Genomic DNA, 21,105 nt, shown 5'->3' with positions numbered 1-21,105 from the left:
ATTTTCGTCTTCTAAATATAAACAGTGTCATACAAAGCCGTATCAGTTCCAGTAGTCGGTAACTTAGACTATTAACCAATATGGTACATATCTGTTATATAGCCGTACCTCTAAAAACACAGATAGTGAATTAATATAAAAGTAACTGGTGGTGGTCAAACAAGTTGCAGTATATTTACAAGAGCCAGTGTGATCACATAACTATGACTACGAAGTGTTTTGTGTTATTGATAGCACTGGCCGGTTGTGTCTACGGCAAATCAAATTGTATGTACTTTATTCTATTTTTAAATTTATTTTCTTAATACATTATAGAATCTGTGGTTATTTAAATTTCGAATTTGTGTTTGGCTTTAAATAGTTATGTAATATTATTTTTTGAATATCGAATGGAATATTGGATACTGGATGCATTGGAATAAATTAATTTTGTCCAATATACTTATTTTTGTTTGTCGCCTTTTTTAAACAAAACAGTTCATAATGGAAATCGTCTAGTAACTAAATATACATTATCTATTGTATTTTATCAACATTATTGTACTTTTTATATAGCCAGAATATACAGTAAAAACATTTCTATTTAACTTGTCCGTATAAATACAAACAGTAAGTACCTATTTCATATACCTACCAGTATTTATATTACTATATAGGACGATTAAATATCTATTATCATAGTTGGGGTTATCATTGAAGAACGCTCACATTTCTTTTTTCATCGCATTTATTTAAGTTTACAATTATTGTGGATTTTATTACATATCGTTAGTAAATACATTTTCAAAACACTGAGAATAAACCAAATATTAATTCGATAAACGTGTAGGAAATGCGAATTGTGGGCATGTCGAGTGTTGTGTTTACCGTGACGTCGATAGGTTACAATATCCTACCTACCCTATCTAATATGTCGGTCGTGACGGAATATTATTGTTATTTATGCATGTATTGTAACCTCAACGACAAACATAAACTAATACGAATTTGAAGGGTTATATGGTAGGATTTTTTATTTTTAATTAAAAAAAGAGATTGGACATTCAGGTTCATTTGTTTTAAATTTCGAATTCAATTATTTATAGTCATCTAGACATACGAAATATACTGTAGCCTTCGCAAGTTCTAAACATGTTACTTGTCGGTTCCTATTTTATTATTAGTAGTAACTAGCAATCGAAAGTAATAATTGGTATATGAGAACTGGCCAAGTTAGACCTTAGGCTACAGTATATTATCCTAAGTTATAAGAAGAAATGATATGTTATATTGTTATAAATACATTTCAGGACAGACCATTGAACTTGGCACCCATTTAGATCTCACCTCTTTTGTCGTAGAAGTCAACAATCAAGGCATATATCATAATATTAAACTCGGCTATCACTTCACATTTATGTTTTTGATGGGATTATTATTACGTAGTGTTACTGTTATGTATCCTTCTTTACGTTTTAGATAAATTATGTGTGCCTGCACCATATTTAAAGGATTGCCAGCAAATGCTGGATGTGGAAACAAAGAGCAAAGCTATCATAGAATGTGTTCCAGCGAGAGACAGGTATGTTTTATATTAATTTGATTTTACTGAAATCATTCTTGTATAGTCTCTGTTTGTTACTACCCTGACTTAGACCAAAAAGGTCATGAATACAATCTAGTCGACATAAAAAACTCTAGATTTATTCAATTCATATATTTTTAATCAATTTATATACTTTAATGGCTCTCCAGTAATGAAAACAGACATCAATCCAAATTAATCAGAAAGTAGTAAGCTTGTTGCCTACTAAATTGCATTGAAATATCCCTGCATAACGAAATGTGGAGTTGACAAATATTAGTGTGTAATTGATAAATAACGACGTCAATATTTAATAATACCTTTGCTTACCCCATCTGGGATAATAATCGTAAAAGTATATCATTATTATTATTTTATTTTGAAGGCATTGCGATTTTCCATTTATCATGACCACCACCCTAGTTCTTCTTAGTTTAGGGTTGCCAACCGTCCTGTTTTCCCAGGACATGTCCCAGTTTTTAAGGTGTCCTGGAAAGTCCTGAATAGTTATTTGGCAGCGTACTGGGTTTTAAAAATATGCGCGCCTCTTAATTACTGATTCAAATACTTTTTATTAAAAACCTGATTATATTAATTACTTGAATTTTACTACATATCAATATAACTATTACTGCGTTCTGTTTTTAAACTGGATAGTCCTGATATTTTGAACTTTAAATCTTGGTTTTTTAAATTCGGGCTTGGCAACCCTACCTTAGTTTGACAATAGACCTGGCTATTTTAAAGTTCAACCAAAGATATTATGATATTACTGGTATTACTTATTATATGTATATATATTATTCAGAAGCATTTGATTTATATAGAAGCTACTGGTACGCAGACAAAATGACAATATCCCTAGAACTTTTATATTTTCGTAATGTCTTTTATTTATACTCATACAGTGCTTATAAGATCAGATTATTAATTTCCTGTTGCTCTTCGTATAGAATGTTCTGATATTTTCTACATTATAAAATTTCCTGGTTAGTACTAATTTCCGCTTATAAAACATACACACTGAATTCAATTTACATAATGGGAAGAAAATATCGACTGGAAACCCCTTAGACAAAACCATAGACATTACAGAGAATCTCCATACCAGAGTATGGAGATTCTCAAAGTAATGTCTATGGTCTATGATTTAGAGTACAACTCATAAAGAGTATCACAGGCAGGCATGCATCTAAGTCGAACTATGACCATAAATGTATTGTAAGAAATCAGCAAGAAATCATTAGATTTATACCAAACTAACAAAATCTCGTTTGTCGTATAAGTTACAGATAATATCATGAGCATCATCATTATATAGTATTAAACAAAGTCGCAGTTGCTGTCTGTCCGTCCCTATGTATGCTTAAATCTTTAAAACTACGTAACGGATTTTGTAGCGGGTTTATTTAACAGATAGAGTGATTCAAGAGGAAGGTTTATATATATTATTTATTTATTATTAGTTTTATAATACATGTACACCCGGACGAAGCCGGGCGAGTAGCTAGTTTCTGATAAATATTCATATCACGAATTGCATTTGCTTAGTGGCCAGATAGTCTATGTGTAGGTACATTAATATAAATATTTGAGTTTTTTTTTAAAAACTACTATGTTAATGAGTAGATATTGTAAACAATGGGCTAAATTTAGTGTGCGAATTTATATATTTACTAGCTGTACACGCAACTTCATCCGCGTGGAATTTAACTTTAGTTTTCTAAAATAAAAGTAGCCTAAATAAAAACCTAACTCCTTGTTACATCAGCTACCTGCCAAAAAAAGTCGCGTCAAAATCGGTCCAGCCATTTCAGAGATTAGCCGGAACTAACAGACAGACAAAAATTGTAAAAAAATGTTATTTTGGTGTATGTACCGTATTTATATTCATATACATGTAGTAAAAAACGGTTATTTCAATATTACAAACACACACTCCAATTTTATTTATATGTATAGATAATAATAATATAATCAGATTGGATTTTACCAGAACATAACTTTTTTTTTTCCCCATATTCGTCCATCTCCTTTTCAGTGATGGAACAGGCAAAGATCCTTAGACCGTACAGCCTAGTCTACTTTTAACCAGAACATAACTTTGTACAAAATCTGTATGTATTAACCACAGATAACATATAATAGTCTGGTAGTACAGCTGCTTCACCCACATCGAATAGTCTCACTTCCTTCTCCCGCCCATACAACTTACATTCTTATTTTAAAAATCTGAATTGTGGTATATACGAGTAGCAACTTCTATTCTCGGAATTTAAAAAGCAGGTACTGTTTAGAATTACGTCAATTGCAACAAAATAATTTTGTATGAAACTGGGTACAAGATGTTACTTAAATAAAATTTTGGTTTGCTCAAAAGGGCAGTTTGAAGTATTATAAAACTTAATTTTCAATGCTGTGTTTATGTAGGATGTGCATGATAAGTTTGCGCGGTGTCGTATATTTTTTAATAATCTTAGACTAACATTAACTTCTTCGTTACAGAGTGGAATGCTTAAGTTATATTCAACAACGTCAAGCTGACTTTGTACCGGTTGACCCTGAAGATATGTATGTTGCATCCAAACTGCCTAATCAAGATTTTGTTGTCTTTCAAGAGTTCAGAACTGAAGATGAACCCGATGGTAAGTCGATACCTAATTTAATTTCAAATCCTGAGATGTTATAGACAAATATTAATCCTAAAATAAAAACTTTTTAACAGCTAAATATAAATAATGTTACGTCTGGTTAGTCATAAAAGGTAATATGCTCACAGATACCCACATATACGCGGTTCTATGTACAGATTTAGGTACAGCATCGACAGAAAGGCCTATATAGCCAATGCATCACTGTGACTTATTACGTACAAAAATTACACTATACTCATACATGGGTAATGCAGTGTATTCTGTAATGCATGTGATTATTTTGAAATTGATGGTGACAGTCCCATTTTATATATAACATCATTAATATGTTTTTTATTCTGAGTTGTAAACAAAATTAAATTCTACATGACGCATTCGGAATTCAAAAAAAGAACATTCAACTGTATTTCATATTTTTAAATAGGTATAAAATTTTAAAAAAAGAGCATGGTTTTGATTTAAGTTTTATACAATTTACTTGTTTATTTATTTGTAATAATACATTAATTTAAAATTTACATATTATTAAAATTATATAAATTTTAAATTAATTATGCTGTGGTATTTTGGTTCAAACGACTAGAATCAACCAGAAAATCACTCATTCAAATTATATAATTCTTTTCTTATTTGAAATCATAACAAATCGACGCTCATTTTCCCGCCGAAAACAAAGTCTATTGTTTTATAAACACAGACGTCTTTTCTTTTTACTTCTTTTATTTGTACCATCGTAAATCGATTTGCCTACCGTACTGTGTTTTTCATTCAGGCAAGTCCTACACAATATCGAAATTAGTTTGAAAATAATATAGATAAAAATAATATTTATTAATACATTTGATATATAATCAATTAAAATTAAAATAATTTTATTCTTGCTATTTGTTCATACACATTTATGCTTTGGAAATAAAAATATACCAAGATTACTGAGTAAATATGCTTCTCATAAAAATAGAAAAGGTATTTAAGAATTCAGATAAATAAATTATCTATGTTTTAAAATGTCAATAGAATTGAAATTGAGTATATGGACTGATGCCGAACATTAGTTCCATCTTTATCTTATTGTTACAGTGTGAATTACTCGTTACAAGATTTGAATAATTTTGTGTAACCTGTTTCTTATAAGCGTAGAAGTATTACTAATCAGTAAATGTCATAAATTTCGGTTGTGTCATAGACAATTTGAGAATATGTTCCTCCCATCAGAAATGTAATAACGTAAAAGTCTGAGCCAATGTACTACGCCAAAGAAATCATTATGATGATAAGACTCCGTTAAGTGTATAGAGATTACATAATATTTAAATTAGAGAAAGCTACGTACTTGTACCACCTCGTACAGTATGAATTTCGGCTCTCGTACTGATGATTGAATGGCGATAATTACGTGTACACCACTAAAGGTATGGCTACGCTGATAGTGATAAAAATGTGTCATGCCAAAATAGACCGAAAGATCATACAAATTATTTGAGTTTAAGTTTTGCTCGCGGGTCATTAATAAATAATTGAAGTATGATGAGATTATGTCACACAGATCAAGTAATTAAACACGATGATTTCAAAAGGAAATTACAGACTACGGACGTATAATATCTTAGTCCCCTGGAATGGCAACGTATAAAGGGTATTGTGGGCGACATATGATGACGTGATATGCAAGGTTCTGTTAACGTATATAAGCGACGGTCGTGTGTATAAAATGTCTCCTCCGATCCCCCTTTCAATTCAAACGTACAATTAAAAATTACAACTGCCTAGGCCGAGGTTCGAACCTCGTAACGGTGCTCTCAGACTTTCCGTCAGGCAGGAGTTGGATTTCAGCCCCTCGATGTTTCCTTCCCCGGGTTTGAAGTGCTATCTGCATTCGCCCCGTCGACAAAAAAAGACATGCACCGTGAGTTTGCCATTGCTATTGCAGTTCCTTAAAAAAGAGGATTCGCGTGATGATCAATCTAACAGAACTAAATTAGGAACAGGCGAATAGCAATAATAGTGTCCATTACTACTACTACAGTGTACATTCGGTACATTGTAGTCTATTTTATCTGTGGTGACTCTTATTTATGCACTATGGTGTCGGTAAATAGATATTATGGATACAGGTCAAATGTTACTCCTATACCTACCTGTTTAATTATCTTACCTCCCTGATGTTCTAATAATGAAGTCTTTGTCTATCTTTTGCCTTTGTTGTATTGTATTCTCCTGAAATGTATAGACTCCATAGAAGGCCACCAAGATCAAACCTGAACTATTTAATTAAATCTTTACTGTACCCAATATATTTTTTTTTTTTTTTTTAAATAAATATAAAGATAAATAGGTAGGTACTGTTCCTTTATAGTCAAGCTATCATCCGCAACACCTCATAATGCATACCTAAAAAAGAAAGACAGTACCTAAGCATTGTTTCAATAATCCAATAAACCACAGATCAACAGAAAGAAGTAAAATATTTATTATTGTAACTTGTATCTTAGGTATATAACATAAAATTTAAAATAATGCTACTTATGCCACTCATTACAGCCAATACATTTCGTGTACGACTCAAATAACGGGACGGCGCGGCGTCGCTAGTCTAGTGGTTTAGCACACTGCGCCGGTGGTCGCGGGTTCGATTCCTCGCACGTTTTAAACATTTGTATTATGGGTTTGGGTGTATTCTTGGTATATTACGTATGTATTTACAAAAAAATGTATCTAAGTATCAGTTGTCCAATACCCATAACACAGGCTCTGCTTAACTTGGAACTAGATGGCACTGTGTGAAGAATCCAGAGTATTAATAAAAACGGTCTGTCAGCATTCTACAGAGTTTTATTATTTTGCGAGATATTATTTTAAAAGACGGAAATAGAAACGTCTTTCTGGCACCGCTTATTAGTTTTGCGCCATATCGCACACATGGCGCATACCAATACCATTGCACTTTGTATGGCAACATAAAGAATAATGAAAACCGTAAAAATGAAGTGTTATGACCATATGCGACCCATTGTTATCGAATAAGACCCTTTGTTCATAATTAGATCGACCGATTGTAATGTCTTCTGTAAATCGATGCTCAACAAGACTGTCATGTACTTCTCGTAATTCAATTTATTAATATATGAATTATAATCGAATTTTGTATATTTATCGAACTCCAAAGTTTTCACAGTAAGAATATATGATATTATTAGGCGTATGTACATGAAAATCAGTGATTTGCTGCTTGAATAAACTGCAGCAAAAAGCTATATACAAATAGCTTACATGTATTTCGGTCAGCATGACATATAGCAGATAAACTACTGGGACGCATTACATCTTAATGCTCCGGAATATGAATTATATTTAATTTCGTAGTTTCGTGTAAGCAAGATTTTGAATTCAAAAATCGATTAAAAATCTTAATTCGAGAATCAAAACATGATAAAAGAAATTCGTAATTTACAATTTAAAATTCGATATTCGAAATTCAAATTTTTTTAATTGATGCTCTTTATCGTGGACAAATAACAAAAGATCTTAGAATAAATGTTTCACTGTCTTCTGCAATTACTTATACAAATATATGGTCTAATTACATTATTTTTACAATATCAAGATATATTATTGTAAGACTACTTAAATTATAATTAATCTACGGCAGACTATTAAGCGTTTCTCACATTTTGTGCTATGCTCAGATTCTTTGCAATTTTAAACATATTTTTTTTTTATCACCAGCCGAGTTCCGTTACCAAGCTGTAATAGTAGTTCACAAGGATCTACCAATAAACAGTTTGGATCAGCTCAAGGGGTTAAAATCATGTCATACTGGCGTGAACAGGAACGTTGGATATAAGGTAAGGAATCTTTTTTTTTTTATAAAACCCTAAATAATAGATTAAAAGGAATTTATGGGAATATTTATATACCATTTAGGTATACTTCTACTTTGTTCATGTCGACGTTAACTAGCATGAAAGGAACAAGGGGGAAGTCAACTAAAAAACGCTTATAAATCAGTTAGCAACTTTTCTGAAGACGGCCCGAAATCCTGAGAGCGCCTACTTTTGTTTTTATTCAATAAAGTCGAAGAAAAATCACAGAAAGACAAAGAAAAGGACTTTTAAAGTTCTCGAGGGACCCAAAGTAATTAAAGAGCAATCGTTACGAAATGGGTATTCACTGTGTTTTTGGGTAGGTATATTCTTTAAAATGAACTACATCTACACCTAACGAATAAAGTATTACTAATTTAACGAATAAGTTCAATATTAATTAAACTCTATTCTGTGACCACAGAGGATACATATACAGATTAAAAATATTTCAGCCAGAGCTCACTATGAACATTTTTAATTATTGCATTGAACTATTGTCTTTGGCATATGCATTATAAAGAGAATACTGTCGATATCGTCATTTATGTATTCAAAATGGTGACGTTCCCTATATACAAGAAAAATAAACGTTAAGATTACGTCGTATAGATCGTTTATTTATATTCTGTTCATATTCTTGTGTTTAAGCTGTATATAATAATCTATTGTCATTTAGTTGTGAAAAAGAAAATGTTACTTTTTAATCATAAATCAAACATGGTATGCTATATTTCCCATATAGGGAACTTTTACTGCTGAAGAAATTATTTAAAAACGGAAAAATCAAAAGAGTTTTTTTATTCATAATCTTTGTCTAATATCTTGATGTTTATAATTAGCGTTGTTTAGTAATGTTAATACTAAGTATGAGTGTTAATAATAAATATGTAAAATTTTATAACTTTTGTTCAAAGAAGTGCCACCAAAGTCTCTTGTCCTTGCTTAATTGATTAAAGATTATTTTATTCTACTACATTCCTTATGTAGAGTCCTTTCAAATAGAGTTAGGCATATAATCTACTCGTAATATAACCAGAATAAAAGAAGGAAAAATCAATGGAATCATAAATCAGCCTAATATATGCCGAGTGACTTTGACGAAAATCCTGCTACGTTGTACCTAATCGGAAGAGAAATTTCATCAGCTATGCATTGGATGGAAATTTGCCGCCACATCAGATATTTCCATGAAATTGTTCAATGTTTCATACACGCTTTATTTGATATTTCATATCAGCGAGTTTCGTCTACAAGATAATAAATATACATGACTGAATAGAAATTCTTTTTGGTAGTGAACAGAACAAGTAAGAATATTGAATTAGAATATTGATGTTTTAGTTAAAAAAAAATAGATTAATAATGCATTTGCAAGCAAGAATAAGTATCATCCGCATTACAGCTGCGGCAACTAAAGCCTGTAATCAATTGCAACACAAGATGCACCTGTACGATACCAATCTTAATATAAACCAGACTGGTAGAATCATACAACCCTTGGGATGAACAGTAATTCATATATACGGCTTTATTAAATAATTTAAGTTAATAAATAATTCATAAACACATAACACAGGAAAGAAAAATCGTAAATAATATACATCTTACCAGAGGTACGCTGTAAAAAGTTGTTGCTATCATCAATTTCAGCAAGCACAAGCTGCATGTAAGATTTGTTTACGTTATAACGTGCAGATTAGGCAGTATAACATGATAATGTTATAATCATAGTGCTGTTCTTGTGCATAGATATATATATATGGCTGCCGCTTACCAACAGGTGAACCGCCATCTTGTTTGCCATTAAATTACATAAAAAACATGTATAATATTGTAACTTATATATCTACTTAGTCAAAATATACATAATTACATTAGCTATAATGTTTAGTTAATGTTTCCTATCAGTTATACACGGGTGCACATCCCTTCTGCGTTTTCTTTCACATACGAGTAGCTACCTTTTCTTTAGAAGTATCTTCTTTTACGTTAAATTCCCTACATTCACCAGTATCTTCTGAATTAGTTTATGTGTGCGAAATAACTAATTAACAATTAATAACTTTAATTCATTGAAGCTCTTTACATTTTCTTTAATTTTTACCTACTTATAAGCTGGTTTGTGTTAATAAACTTTTATTATTTACACTGATGGAAACGAGTTCCACAACTTTGCAAAAGTCTTACGATCATCAATGTAAAGTTTAACTGGTTCCTGTATAAATATTGAATTTTAATATTCATATTTGTTTTGTTTATTAAGTAGCTATACCTATAATTATTATTATATGACATTTCTTGTCTTATTGTGTTGTATGTGATAGCAGGGGAAAACTCGAATTATGATAGCCTCGATTCTGATTCTGATAAACTCGAATTGGAAATCGAAAACACAATAACAATAACTGTATGTGTAGGTAGATAATCACCTGTGCATAGTAACTCGGATCCTTTAAACAGAAATTTGAAATAGAAGAAAATATTCATAACAAGAACTATTTATGTCTTAATCATATAGGTCAACTTGGTCACCAACTTAACTTATTTTCAATAATATAAGTACATAAATTCAACGAAATTCATTTGCAATAAGTTTTATTGCTCCTAAAGGATAAAAAAAAAACTATAACTTTTTTTTAAATTTAATGATAAACAATGACTAACGTAAGAGTATTTCTCATAGATTCCCTTAACAATGCTGATGAAGAGGTCGATATTTCCGAAGATGAATGATCACTCCATATCACCAAAGGAGAACGAACTGCGAGCTCTATCCACTTTCTTCAAACAATCGTGCATTGTTGGCACTTGGTCGCCTGATGTAAAAACCACATCGGCGTGGAGTAAGAAAATACACAATAATAATAATATTCTTTGACAATTCACACAGCCCTATTTACTCCCATGTTAAGCAGAGCTTGGGTTATGGGCACTAGACAAGTGATCTTGGTACTAGACAAGCGGTTCCTGAGTATAGCTTTAAAAAAAATGTCTTACAAGATTGGTAATGATTGATTAGTAACGACGTAACATTGACGGCCTCGATCGTCTAATGGTTTAGCACGCCGCATTATTTCCGGTGGTTTCGGTTTCTATTCTTCGCACAGTAGAAACTTTTTTATCATCAGTATGATTGTTTTTTATGTACATATATTATGTATGTATTTACAGAAAACAATATATATTTATATGAGTTGTCTAGTACTGTTAACATAAGCTTTGCTTAGAGTGGGATTTCGTGGTCCTGAGTGAATCATAAAAAAAACATGATATACGATTGAGCACTGATTGGAAAGCTTACACTCTGTATTTGTTATACACCGTGGTAATAACCATAGATTAAATTAAAAAATAAAATAAATGATTTTCAGAGTCCCAATACAATCAATTATGTGCGCTGTGCCAACATCCTGACAAATGTGACTACCCCGATGACTACAGTGGTTACGAAGGGGCGTTAAGGTGCTTGGCCCACAATGGTGGTGAAGTTGCCTTCACAAAAGTCTTCTATGTACACAAATTCTTTGGAGTAAGTAAAAATACACCTTATGGCTTATAATAATAGAATACTATATACATTTGGCAACATGCGAACTGAAAAACAACAAAATCGCCTGTTCTATTCCATATTTTGATTATTTCATTTAATCGTTGTGCAATCGACAGAATTTACACGTATGTATATGGTTCTATAGGAATTTTATGAAGATTGGATTGTGTACGTAGAAAAATATCATCCTGGTTACATAATATATAATGTCTATCAACCACTCTGTGTCTGACGCAACTGAACCTCTCAAAAGGATAACATTTTGCCCGCTTTTTCAACAATTTTCATACTACGCTTTTCATTGTTCGTATCGTAATGTAATAAAAAATGTAATAAATATGGCCAATAGCATTTGTCATATTTTTTCATAAATGGGCTATCCTACACTAAAATAACTCTAAAGTCGTATACCTGACGTATACAGAGCAGCCGCACCATAAGTCCTTCTGCAAGTATGCAGTGCCATCTGCACTTGCCTCGACCACTGACCTTTACAGGACCCCTTATCGTCCGATGATGCTGTAAAGGCCAGCGGTACCCAACAATACAACAGTAAGAGTAGTCCGAAAAAAAAACTAGAACTACTTTTTAATACGAAACGTAGTTACTGAGATTAGCGCGTTCAACAAAACAAACAAACTCTTCAGCTCTTGATATTAGTAGGGATTCTATGAAGGAACAACAGGTTACTAAATCAGCACTAAAATCACCTACTTCATGTCATTGAATATTATAATTAGTATTCCTTGCAGATGTCGGGAAGATATTGTATTTGCAACTAGGACAAAAGTTACTAAAGAAAGAGCGTGTCGGTCACACATAAATAGGATTCTGTATATTTCAAAAATATTGAAGATAACGTATTATCATTAATATGTATTGAGATATACGTAATGTTATTAAATAGTTCAGGATTATTGATCCTGTGATTATACATATTCTTTGTAGATTTTTTTTTTCTAAACATATTTATGTAATTTCTGTGCACTTATTTGTGAATGACAATGAATGAAGATCATTATAACCTTGTTTAATTGTTGTGATATACCTTACAAATACCTATACAAACAGTTTACACGTTATGTAGATCTAAAGGCAAATGGCATACAAAACATTTGGTGCTGGAACCCTAAAAAGTGTACACAAATGAGAAGACTATATTTATGTAAATAGGTAATTTTGGTCTTAAAATAACAAATTTTATTCTGCATGATTTATATGCTCATCATGATACTAATAGCACTAATAGTAACAAAATGAGTAGTAAGAAATATTTGGCCAGATAGGGAAAGTCAAAATCGTCCTCTTGTAATTGTAGGCGTTATAAACACAAGTCTCGAATCATTTTGTTTGTTGTCGGTGTTTTAATTACAGGATATGTAGACGGAATGTAAAAATATATTTTTTTATGTATCAGTCAGATTTGTACTCACCTTTGGAATACAAGTCGAAAACCATTGAGCCACTACGGTTTTATGATACTAATATTGGTTGTTGTTACTTTGTAGCTTCCACTAGGCACGATACCCGCCAAGCCGTCACCTGAGAATCCGACAGATTTTCGCTATCTGTGCGTGGACGGAACCAAGGTCCCAGTTGGTGGTAAACCTTGTACATGGGCCGCGAGACCTTGGCAGGGCTTGATTGGTCACAACGATATCTTGGCCCAACTTTCACCACTCAGGGAAAAGGTCAAACAATTGGCTGATGCGGGTACGTTTATAAGTTAATAGTAAAATTCTTTTATATATCATGCATTTATTAAAATAAATCAGCCGCATCTGTAACACGTATGTTAAATATTGAAATAAGAAACAATTTCTATATCGAAATCGTACTTACATAAGAGATTTCAAAACAATGTATATATTTTAAAATAAACTGTTCTATTGTAGGAGCCACCAGTAAACCAGATTGGTTCACAAAAGTCCTAGGTCTTTCGGAGAAGATGCACCACGTCACAGACAACATACCAATCAAGCCAACTGCCTATCTCAGCAAAGCTAACTACACAGATGTCATTGAGAGAGGACACGGAGCTCCAGAACTGGTTGTCAGGTAAATTTCTCATTTTTCCTAATTTTTACAATAGTGGTAAACATGCATACGGCCCATCTGATGGCAAACGATTACCGTAGCCTATCTAAGCATGATATACCAGGGCTGATATATACCTGATATATCACATGTGCGTTGTTGACCCTTAAGAAACCTTAATATACCCTTCTTGAAAACCCAATGCTGTAGTCTCTCGAACCTCGGCAAGTAGTTCATTACACAATCTAAGTTAAATTTAGAAGATGATCATATTACCCATCTATACTAATATTATAACCCTGTTCACACATTTCCGAAAAGAGTCGGAGGGTTGACGATATCGTTTCATTGGCGCCTAAGTCCGCCCACTTTGACAATCCGCCAATCAAATGGCGTCGTTACCACAATTCTCCCAGATTGAAACTAATTATGTGAGCCTAGTCTATTTGTATTTTTCTATTTGTTTGTAACCTTTTTACAGCTAAATGCCTGAGCTGAATTTACTCGAATGACGCTGCAGGATTCAGCTAGTACACCTATATAAAGTAACATTTTATCTTGTCTAATCTGATTGGTAATTTTAAAATAACTAATAACATAAAGTTTCATAAATCTATATGTACTATAAATGTATGTTCAGCTTAGACTAATAAAAAGTACCTATAACTGAAAAATTCTCTCTAAACAAACAGAATGAAAGAAAAACAATAAACAAAACTTATAGAATACTAACAAAAATTGCACATCCAATTTTCATGCTCTTCTATCTACTACTCCTAGAATAAAGTTCAAAATTGGGTAATTCAAGTCGGACGCGGGTGGAATTCACAATCAACGTACGTTTTTCCAAACTTAAACCGAATCTTGTGTACTGAATATAAAGTTGAAAGTTAGTTATCGATGGCTAGAAACTAGAAAACCAACGTTTTCAATGTTTAAAAACCACCAAGTCTTATCGAGCTGTATATATTTATGATAGGTACCTGAAACACTTGAAAGCCCTCAGAAGATGACTCACTAACCTATTCCGTTTGTAGGATGTGCGTGACATCCAACGTGGCGCTAGCTAAATGCAGGTCTATGTCCACGTTTGCGTTTAGCCGAGACATTAGGCCGATATTGGATTGTGTGCAGCAAAGTTCGGAAGAAGAGTGTCTTAAAAGTGTAAGTAGAATCATCCTTTGAAAGCCAAAAAACCTGCACAGAAAAATAGTCCTTATTGTAATTTTGTATCCATCAAAGTAGACAAAAAACACTGCTTTGTTCATGACGAAATTAGCATGGAATCAACACGAGAAGAAAAATCAGAACTTGCAATGATACTTAACTTGCAAGTAATATACAACACAGTCTAATTAAAACCACCTATTTATGGAAGCTTGTTAAAAATACATATGTATCGAAATCAAAACTCAACGACAAGCATTAAACAACATAAGTATTATTTAAAAAAGTACCTTAGAACTAAAATTAATTTAAAAAAATATAAAACTAAAAACGCAGGTACAAGACAATGGTTCAGATCTAACATCAGTGGATGATCTCGGAGTAGCGTCCGCAAGCAAGAAATATGGTCTACATCCCGTGTTCCATGAAGTGTACGGTGAGAAGAAAACTCCAAACTACGCTGTCGCGGTCGTTAAGAAAGGTACCGCGTACAACAACATTGAAGACTTGAGGGGAAAACGGTATGTATTTTTTTATATTTGTTTTAATGAATTAAAATCTTGTTTGTTGTTTACATAATTGTGTATGTAACTATATTTTCTGTGAGAGAAAAAATAGAGAAGTCATTCATTCATCATGATCCGAAAAACTGAATTCAATCTACTTTTCGGCTTATTCTAATTTTGTAGCCTCATATAATTATGAAATAAATTCGGGCTAAGTGATTCGAAATCTAGATGGTCTAAGATTTAGTCCACAAAATATTTGGATTTTAATCATAGCAAAATTACCATCAGTGTGTGTGACACTCTCAATTGAATCTATTATCAATAATAATAATTATGGGGAACCAACACAAAGGTAAAATATCATAGAAATACCTATAATATATACCTATCGCATAATATACTTACTTCACTTCAAGAATTATACTCGGACTAAGAACGGCTTTTGTCTAAAACCATTAGTAGTCCACTAATGGTTTTAAATGAAGAATAAAATTGAATTTCATATCATGAGCACTTTGCTCCTTGTTGAAATCGCTTTAAATATTTTATTAATTTAATTTAAATGGAAATTCAATTAATGACAGTTACATTGTCTGCGTGCAGTACCTACATCTTTATTATGATGTTGACACTGAAATGATATTTCAGATCTTGCCACAACTCGTACGGTAGTTTCAGCGGCCTCCACGCACCGCTTTTCTATCTAATCAACAAGGGTAAAATAAGCACAAATTCTAATGAAGTAAGTAACACATATTTCAGTTTCTTTCATTTAATTAAAAAGTTCTAATAATTTTGTACTTAGTCACAATAAAGTCCTAAAGGAATAAAAAGTAACCACGACTTGCTTTTTCGGACTAATATTGTTGGCCTCAGTTACTTTACAGCTTTACGAAACGATTAGGGACTGAAGGTCAAATCCTACCTGACGGATACGACTTTAGTCTGAGAGCACCGCTCGGGGATCGAACCTAGGCAAAGGCCTTCGTAATTTCGATCAACGATTGGATGGGATATCGATCGGAGAGGGTGACTTTCATTAGTTGTAGTTCATAATAATTAGGATAGATATTACGATATAAGTGCGTTAAGGTGGTTATAACATACGAGGCGAAATTACAGCTAGAGTCGAAATCGGTGGTGTAATAGAGCAGAGTGTGTTAAATACGTACGTAGGTATATCGTACGACGTTTTTCCACACACTTGATTTTAAATAAAGTGAACCATAAAACTGTGAAGCACACGGTCAGTTCGAATTTGAAAAATATTTTTCAACACACTATAATTTTTTATAAATTTTGACCCCTTTTTCAGTGTGTTAAAGGCATTGGCGATTTCTTCTCTCGTGGTTCATGCATACCTGGTGTTGATAAGCCGGAATATAATCCTAAAGGTATCTATTACCTAATCTTATTATAATAAACACCTTCACAAGAGGGAGAAGATGATTGTTAGTAATTTTAGTAATAACCTCATTGCTGACCATCTACCATGTCAGGTTGACCTCCACGAGGTTCCATCTCGACACCAGCTATTTATACAAAGCTAACTCGAATTTTCAGTAACTTCGTTATTTTTATATTTTTCTTAATATTTTTTTGTTATATATAAAAAACACCATTTTAAGCAGTTCAGCATAAAAAAGCGATTTTTTTTATTATATATAAAAAACTCCATTTTAAGCAGTTTAGCATAAAAAACGAATTCATTGAAAATTCGAGTTAGCTTAGTATAAATCGCTGGTGTCGATCTGTAAAACATCCTGCTAAATTACCATTTTCCAAAATGGGCTAACTGATTTGACATTACTCATTTTATCATGCTCCACTAGTGCCCCGTCAGCGTAAACTTAGCGCAGGAGGGTGCATCATTACATTATTATCCATATAAAAAACACCTTCACTGTGTAATCACATATGTATCGCGTAATCAGAATAATTATTGACAGTAACTTACTAATATATTGACTCGACACGAGATGTTGCCATGTCTTAGTGAATCGGCAAATAGCTACCAAACGCAAAAGTTAAAATGGTTATGAAGTTTTCTAAAAATTTTCTCCGCAATATTTTTAATTCTTCATCCTGTAAGAACCTTTTGCATACATATTACAAAAGAAAAAAATATGATAAACATTTTTTTAAGTCGTTCTTGTCGTTCAATCGTTCTCCAAGGGAAATAGAGATTCATTTTATTATATCTAGATTATTTATAATTGAATTAAGTAATAATTTTTTTACCCATGGCTAGGTACTGATGTTTCATCGCTGAAGAAATTATGCACGACTGATAATACTCCACTCAAGTGTCTTCAAGATGAACGAGCTGATGTTGCATTCGTATCGAGTAAGTTCATACCTGTTTCAAATTAACAGCTTTTCACTAAATGCGTATGAAAGTATATACGGTACTTACAACAAAACAATAATATAAAAATAATTGTTTGTCTGTCTGTTTGTTCTTGTTAATCTTTGAAATAGCGGGATTGATTTTGACGGGAGTTTCACTTGCACTAGCTTATAAGGAGTAACTTGGCTATTTTTATTTCAGGAATTTTATTTATTTTAATATATAAATTTTAATTCCACAGACGAATTGACGAGCTAGTACAGTATAATATTATTTTAATAGTTTCAGAAGATTTAGTCATATATTTTATATATCTTTAATTCGTTTATCGCCATTGAAGTCGCTTTTGGTAGAACAAAATATTAAATTATTATGAACTAGGTACTAGTGGACCGGGCAAACGTCGTCGTACTCGGAAAAACCGCAACTTCCCAGGTCCAATTGTGTTTTCAAAGCATTCTGAAACCCATTGTATATAACAATATTCACACACAAAATTTCATCCAAATCTGTCCAGCCGTTTAGGAGTTACAAATACACGTACTGAACATTTATATATATTAAAATAATATATAATCGGAAACCTAAATAAATAATATCTGAGGACATCTAGATATACGTACTATAATTTGACATATAGAATAATTAATAATTATATAAACAAACAATAATTAAAGATTAATGAACTTAAAGATTTGTAGCTTGTTATACCTAAGTAGATTTTGCAAGGGCCACATTTTCGATAACATCCTATAGGTAATGTATTCTAAATCTTTTACAAATAAAATTGTTTTTGTTATTATTATGTTACAGGTGCCGACTTGCATAATTATGACGAGTCGCAATATGAGCTTCTGTGTCTAAACAGAGAAACTGGGGGCCGAGATGCACTTTCAAAGTATACTACATGCAATATCGCAATGGCCCCCTCGAGAACTTTCCTAGCTGCTAAAACCAGCATATCTGATGTATCGATAGCACATACTCCATTAAGTTTGGCCCAACTTCTCGACACCAGGATTGATCTGTTCAATATTTATGGAGAATACCTAAAGAACAATAATATCATTTTCAATGTAAGTATACCGTTGTTACATATCAATTATATACAAATATTTTTTCGAACTACTCTAATGTTATTAGCCGCAGCTGGCCTTTACAGCTTTACCGGACGATAGGAAGTTATTACAGATAGAACCAAACCCGCAGAAGTCTTTCTGCGGGTTTGGGTCTATCGTCTGAAGATAACTCCTGCCTGACAGATACGAATTAAGTCTGAGGGCACCGCTAGGGGTTCGAACCTCGGCTCAGGCCGTCGTAATTTTGATACCCATTTGAATTTGATTGATTGGAGGGGATTAATTATATATGTGTCATATTAGTCCTTGAAAAAGGTAATGTATGATTTACTGCAGGGAGATATGTATTGTCTGTGATGCCGAGAGAAGGTAATGATTGCTAGTAGTTGCTAGATTCCATTACTTTGTCATATTTGGATTATAATTTTACAAAAGAGCCTTACAAATGATCTTCAGGTTCTTATAGATAGATTACAAATGGAAAAAGATTGCTTTTATAATAAAAATATGTTAACTTAATAAATTAACAGATTGGTTATTTAAAGTTCAACAATCCCTGTAAACAAGAACTATATAAAATATGCTATTCCTTTCAAACCTGTTTTTTTTTTATTTTAAATTAATAAAATTGTCATTCTTATGATGAAGCAATCATACAGTCATACATGTTAGTATTGTACCCAATTATACATAGAACAAATTATTATAGGCTGGTTTGAGTACTATTATGTTGGTTTAGTACATAAAAATAAAAAGCTTGTAATTTTTGTATCTTTTAAAATTAAATTCACATCCTTATCATTAAAATCTGAAAAGAGCATAGATTGCAAGTAATATAAAATTCATTTCTTACAGAATGCTGCAACAGGATTGCAAACTACAGAAAAACTGGACTTTGAGAAATTTAAGACTATCCATGACGTAATTTCTAACTGTGGAATTGCTTGAATTACACTTTCATATTATTAAGGAAACATAACCAAATTTTTTTTACTTAATGATATGTATAATATATGACACAGTGAAAACAAGTCTGATTGTGAACTTTTTATTAAATATATTACTTAAAATGGTAACAAATAAATATTATTTTCCAGAACATCTTTTTTTATTCTAATGTGTTATGATTATAATTATAATGCTGCGATAATGAGAGTAACAACAGCTGACGCAGCCAGCATCGCATAACCAGTAGCATACACTTCCTTGATAGTTAAACCCTTAGCTGTGTCCCAGTACAAATGTCTGATACCATTGACAAAGTGGTAGCCTAATGGAGCTGCAATAATAGCCTTTGCCAGTAATAGTGTTGCTGGGGACAGGTTGAGCCCCTCGATCATGGTGATGTAGTGAGATACATCATTCGGCAGAACTAATGCCCCAATCCCCAGGGCACTTACATAACCAGACAAAATCATCCCTAAAAAATAATATATATTTTAGTAATGTACCTGAATTATCCATAGTAATAAATATAACAAATGTAAAAAAGGTATCAGAATTAGGATAATTATAAAATGCAAATAGAATAGGTAAATAAATAAAACCGATTTGCATCAATATCATTGCAGTGCAATTATGTTTTTTTTTTATATTTGAACTTGAGAATCATTTGACTATATTTTAAATAAGAATAATTCATTATGATAGCAACAAACTCTATGTACTCTGTACATGATTTTATGTACATATTTAAATTCGTGAAATAAATAATATTAACAATTTAAGTCACTTTGAAATAGTATTGTAACAGTATGAAAATATTCAATTGAAAGAACTGACCTGCGGCGCGATGAGTTATAGATAACATACTGGTAAGTTGGGGAGAATAAATGGTGAGATGGGGCGACAAAGGGCGATTGAGTTTTTCATTTCTAATATCATGATGTTCTGGCTTCGGTTCCTCGTACTTTTTGTAGGTAATTTTTGGGATTGCACCCGCTGCTTGTGCATATTGAGCAGTACCCAATACTGTAGGGAACTTATTAATAGTTGAAAATACCGACTTAGTTCCCAATCTGAAACAGTTAATTAATATGAGACACTTTCAAATTATGAGCAAAAACACTACCATTACATAATATTTGCAAACTAACCTGCTACAACAATAGAATGCCATTGTGCTTGTAGTGTTATTTATCGTCGTAGACTTCTGTAAAAAACAATAAAAGAGAGTAGAATATAGACTTTATTAATAAATTACAAGAAAACAAACAAAATAGACGTAATTTCTCACCACTGAGTCTGAACGAAACAATCAGATTGGCTTGTCAGTCAGAGTCAGTTCATGTACGGCTGTCAAAATATGCATTTGAACCATCAGTCAATA

The 21,105-nt window shown here is 32.2% G+C and overlaps 2 protein-coding genes across 2 annotated transcripts; one reads left to right on the top strand and one right to left on the bottom strand.

The window, feature by feature from the left end:
• The first annotated feature begins 162 nt into the window (after positions 1–162).
• On the top strand, positions 163–19,829 carry LOC131848814 (transferrin). Its single transcript, XM_059198750.1, has 15 exons — positions 163–267; positions 1,459–1,561; positions 4,070–4,209; positions 7,945–8,063; positions 10,768–10,927; positions 11,456–11,613; positions 13,143–13,347; positions 13,530–13,692; positions 14,709–14,835; positions 15,175–15,359; positions 15,996–16,089; positions 16,663–16,741; positions 17,599–17,694; positions 18,511–18,773; positions 19,632–19,829. Exons 1-15 carry the CDS (start codon positions 204–206, stop codon positions 19,722–19,724), a joined length of 2,049 nt encoding a protein of 682 aa, XP_059054733.1. The 5' UTR covers positions 163–203; the 3' UTR covers positions 19,725–19,829.
• LOC131848822 (succinate dehydrogenase cytochrome b560 subunit, mitochondrial-like) lies at positions 19,811–21,064 on the bottom strand. The gene is made up of 4 exons (XM_059198764.1): positions 21,013–21,064; positions 20,873–20,928; positions 20,559–20,794; positions 19,811–20,196 (listed from the first exon to the last, which is right to left on the bottom strand). The coding sequence occupies exons 2-4, from the start codon at positions 20,893–20,895 to the stop codon at positions 19,910–19,912; spliced, it is 546 nt and encodes a 181-aa protein (XP_059054747.1). The 5' UTR covers positions 20,896–20,928; positions 21,013–21,064; the 3' UTR covers positions 19,811–19,909.
• Between the last annotated feature and the right edge of the window lie 41 nt (positions 21,065–21,105).

The sequence above is a fragment of the Achroia grisella genome, unplaced genomic scaffold, assembly GCF_030625045.1.
Source record: "Achroia grisella isolate CSIRO2021 unplaced genomic scaffold, CSIRO_AGI_Agris_v1 utg5936, whole genome shotgun sequence".
Lineage (NCBI taxonomy): Eukaryota > Metazoa > Arthropoda > Insecta > Lepidoptera > Pyralidae > Achroia > Achroia grisella.
Note: the sequence above shows the minus strand (reverse complement) of the source record. Positions and strands in the feature narration are given on the sequence as shown.

Bases quoted from the DNA above. Each gene is read 5' to 3' on its own strand.
- LOC131848814 (XM_059198750.1), top strand. From the start codon at position 204: ATGACTACGAAGTGTTTTGTGTTATTGATAGCACTGGCCGGTTGTGTC. The intron at 10,928-11,455 runs GTAAGAAAATAC...AATGATTTTCAG, and splicing joins AAAAACCACATCGGCGTGGA to AGTCCCAATACAATCAATTA. The intron at 16,090-16,662 runs GTAAGTAACACA...CCCCTTTTTCAG, and splicing joins TAAGCACAAATTCTAATGAA to TGTGTTAAAGGCATTGGCGA.
- LOC131848822 (XM_059198764.1), bottom strand. From the start codon at position 20,895: ATGGCATTCTATTGTTGTAGCAG. The intron at 20,795-20,872 runs GTTAGTTTGCAA...TAACTGTTTCAG, and splicing joins GCATTCTATTGTTGTAGCAG to ATTGGGAACTAAGTCGGTAT. The intron at 20,197-20,558 runs GTCAGTTCTTTC...ATTATTTTTTAG, and splicing joins TATAACTCATCGCGCCGCAG to GGATGATTTTGTCTGGTTAT.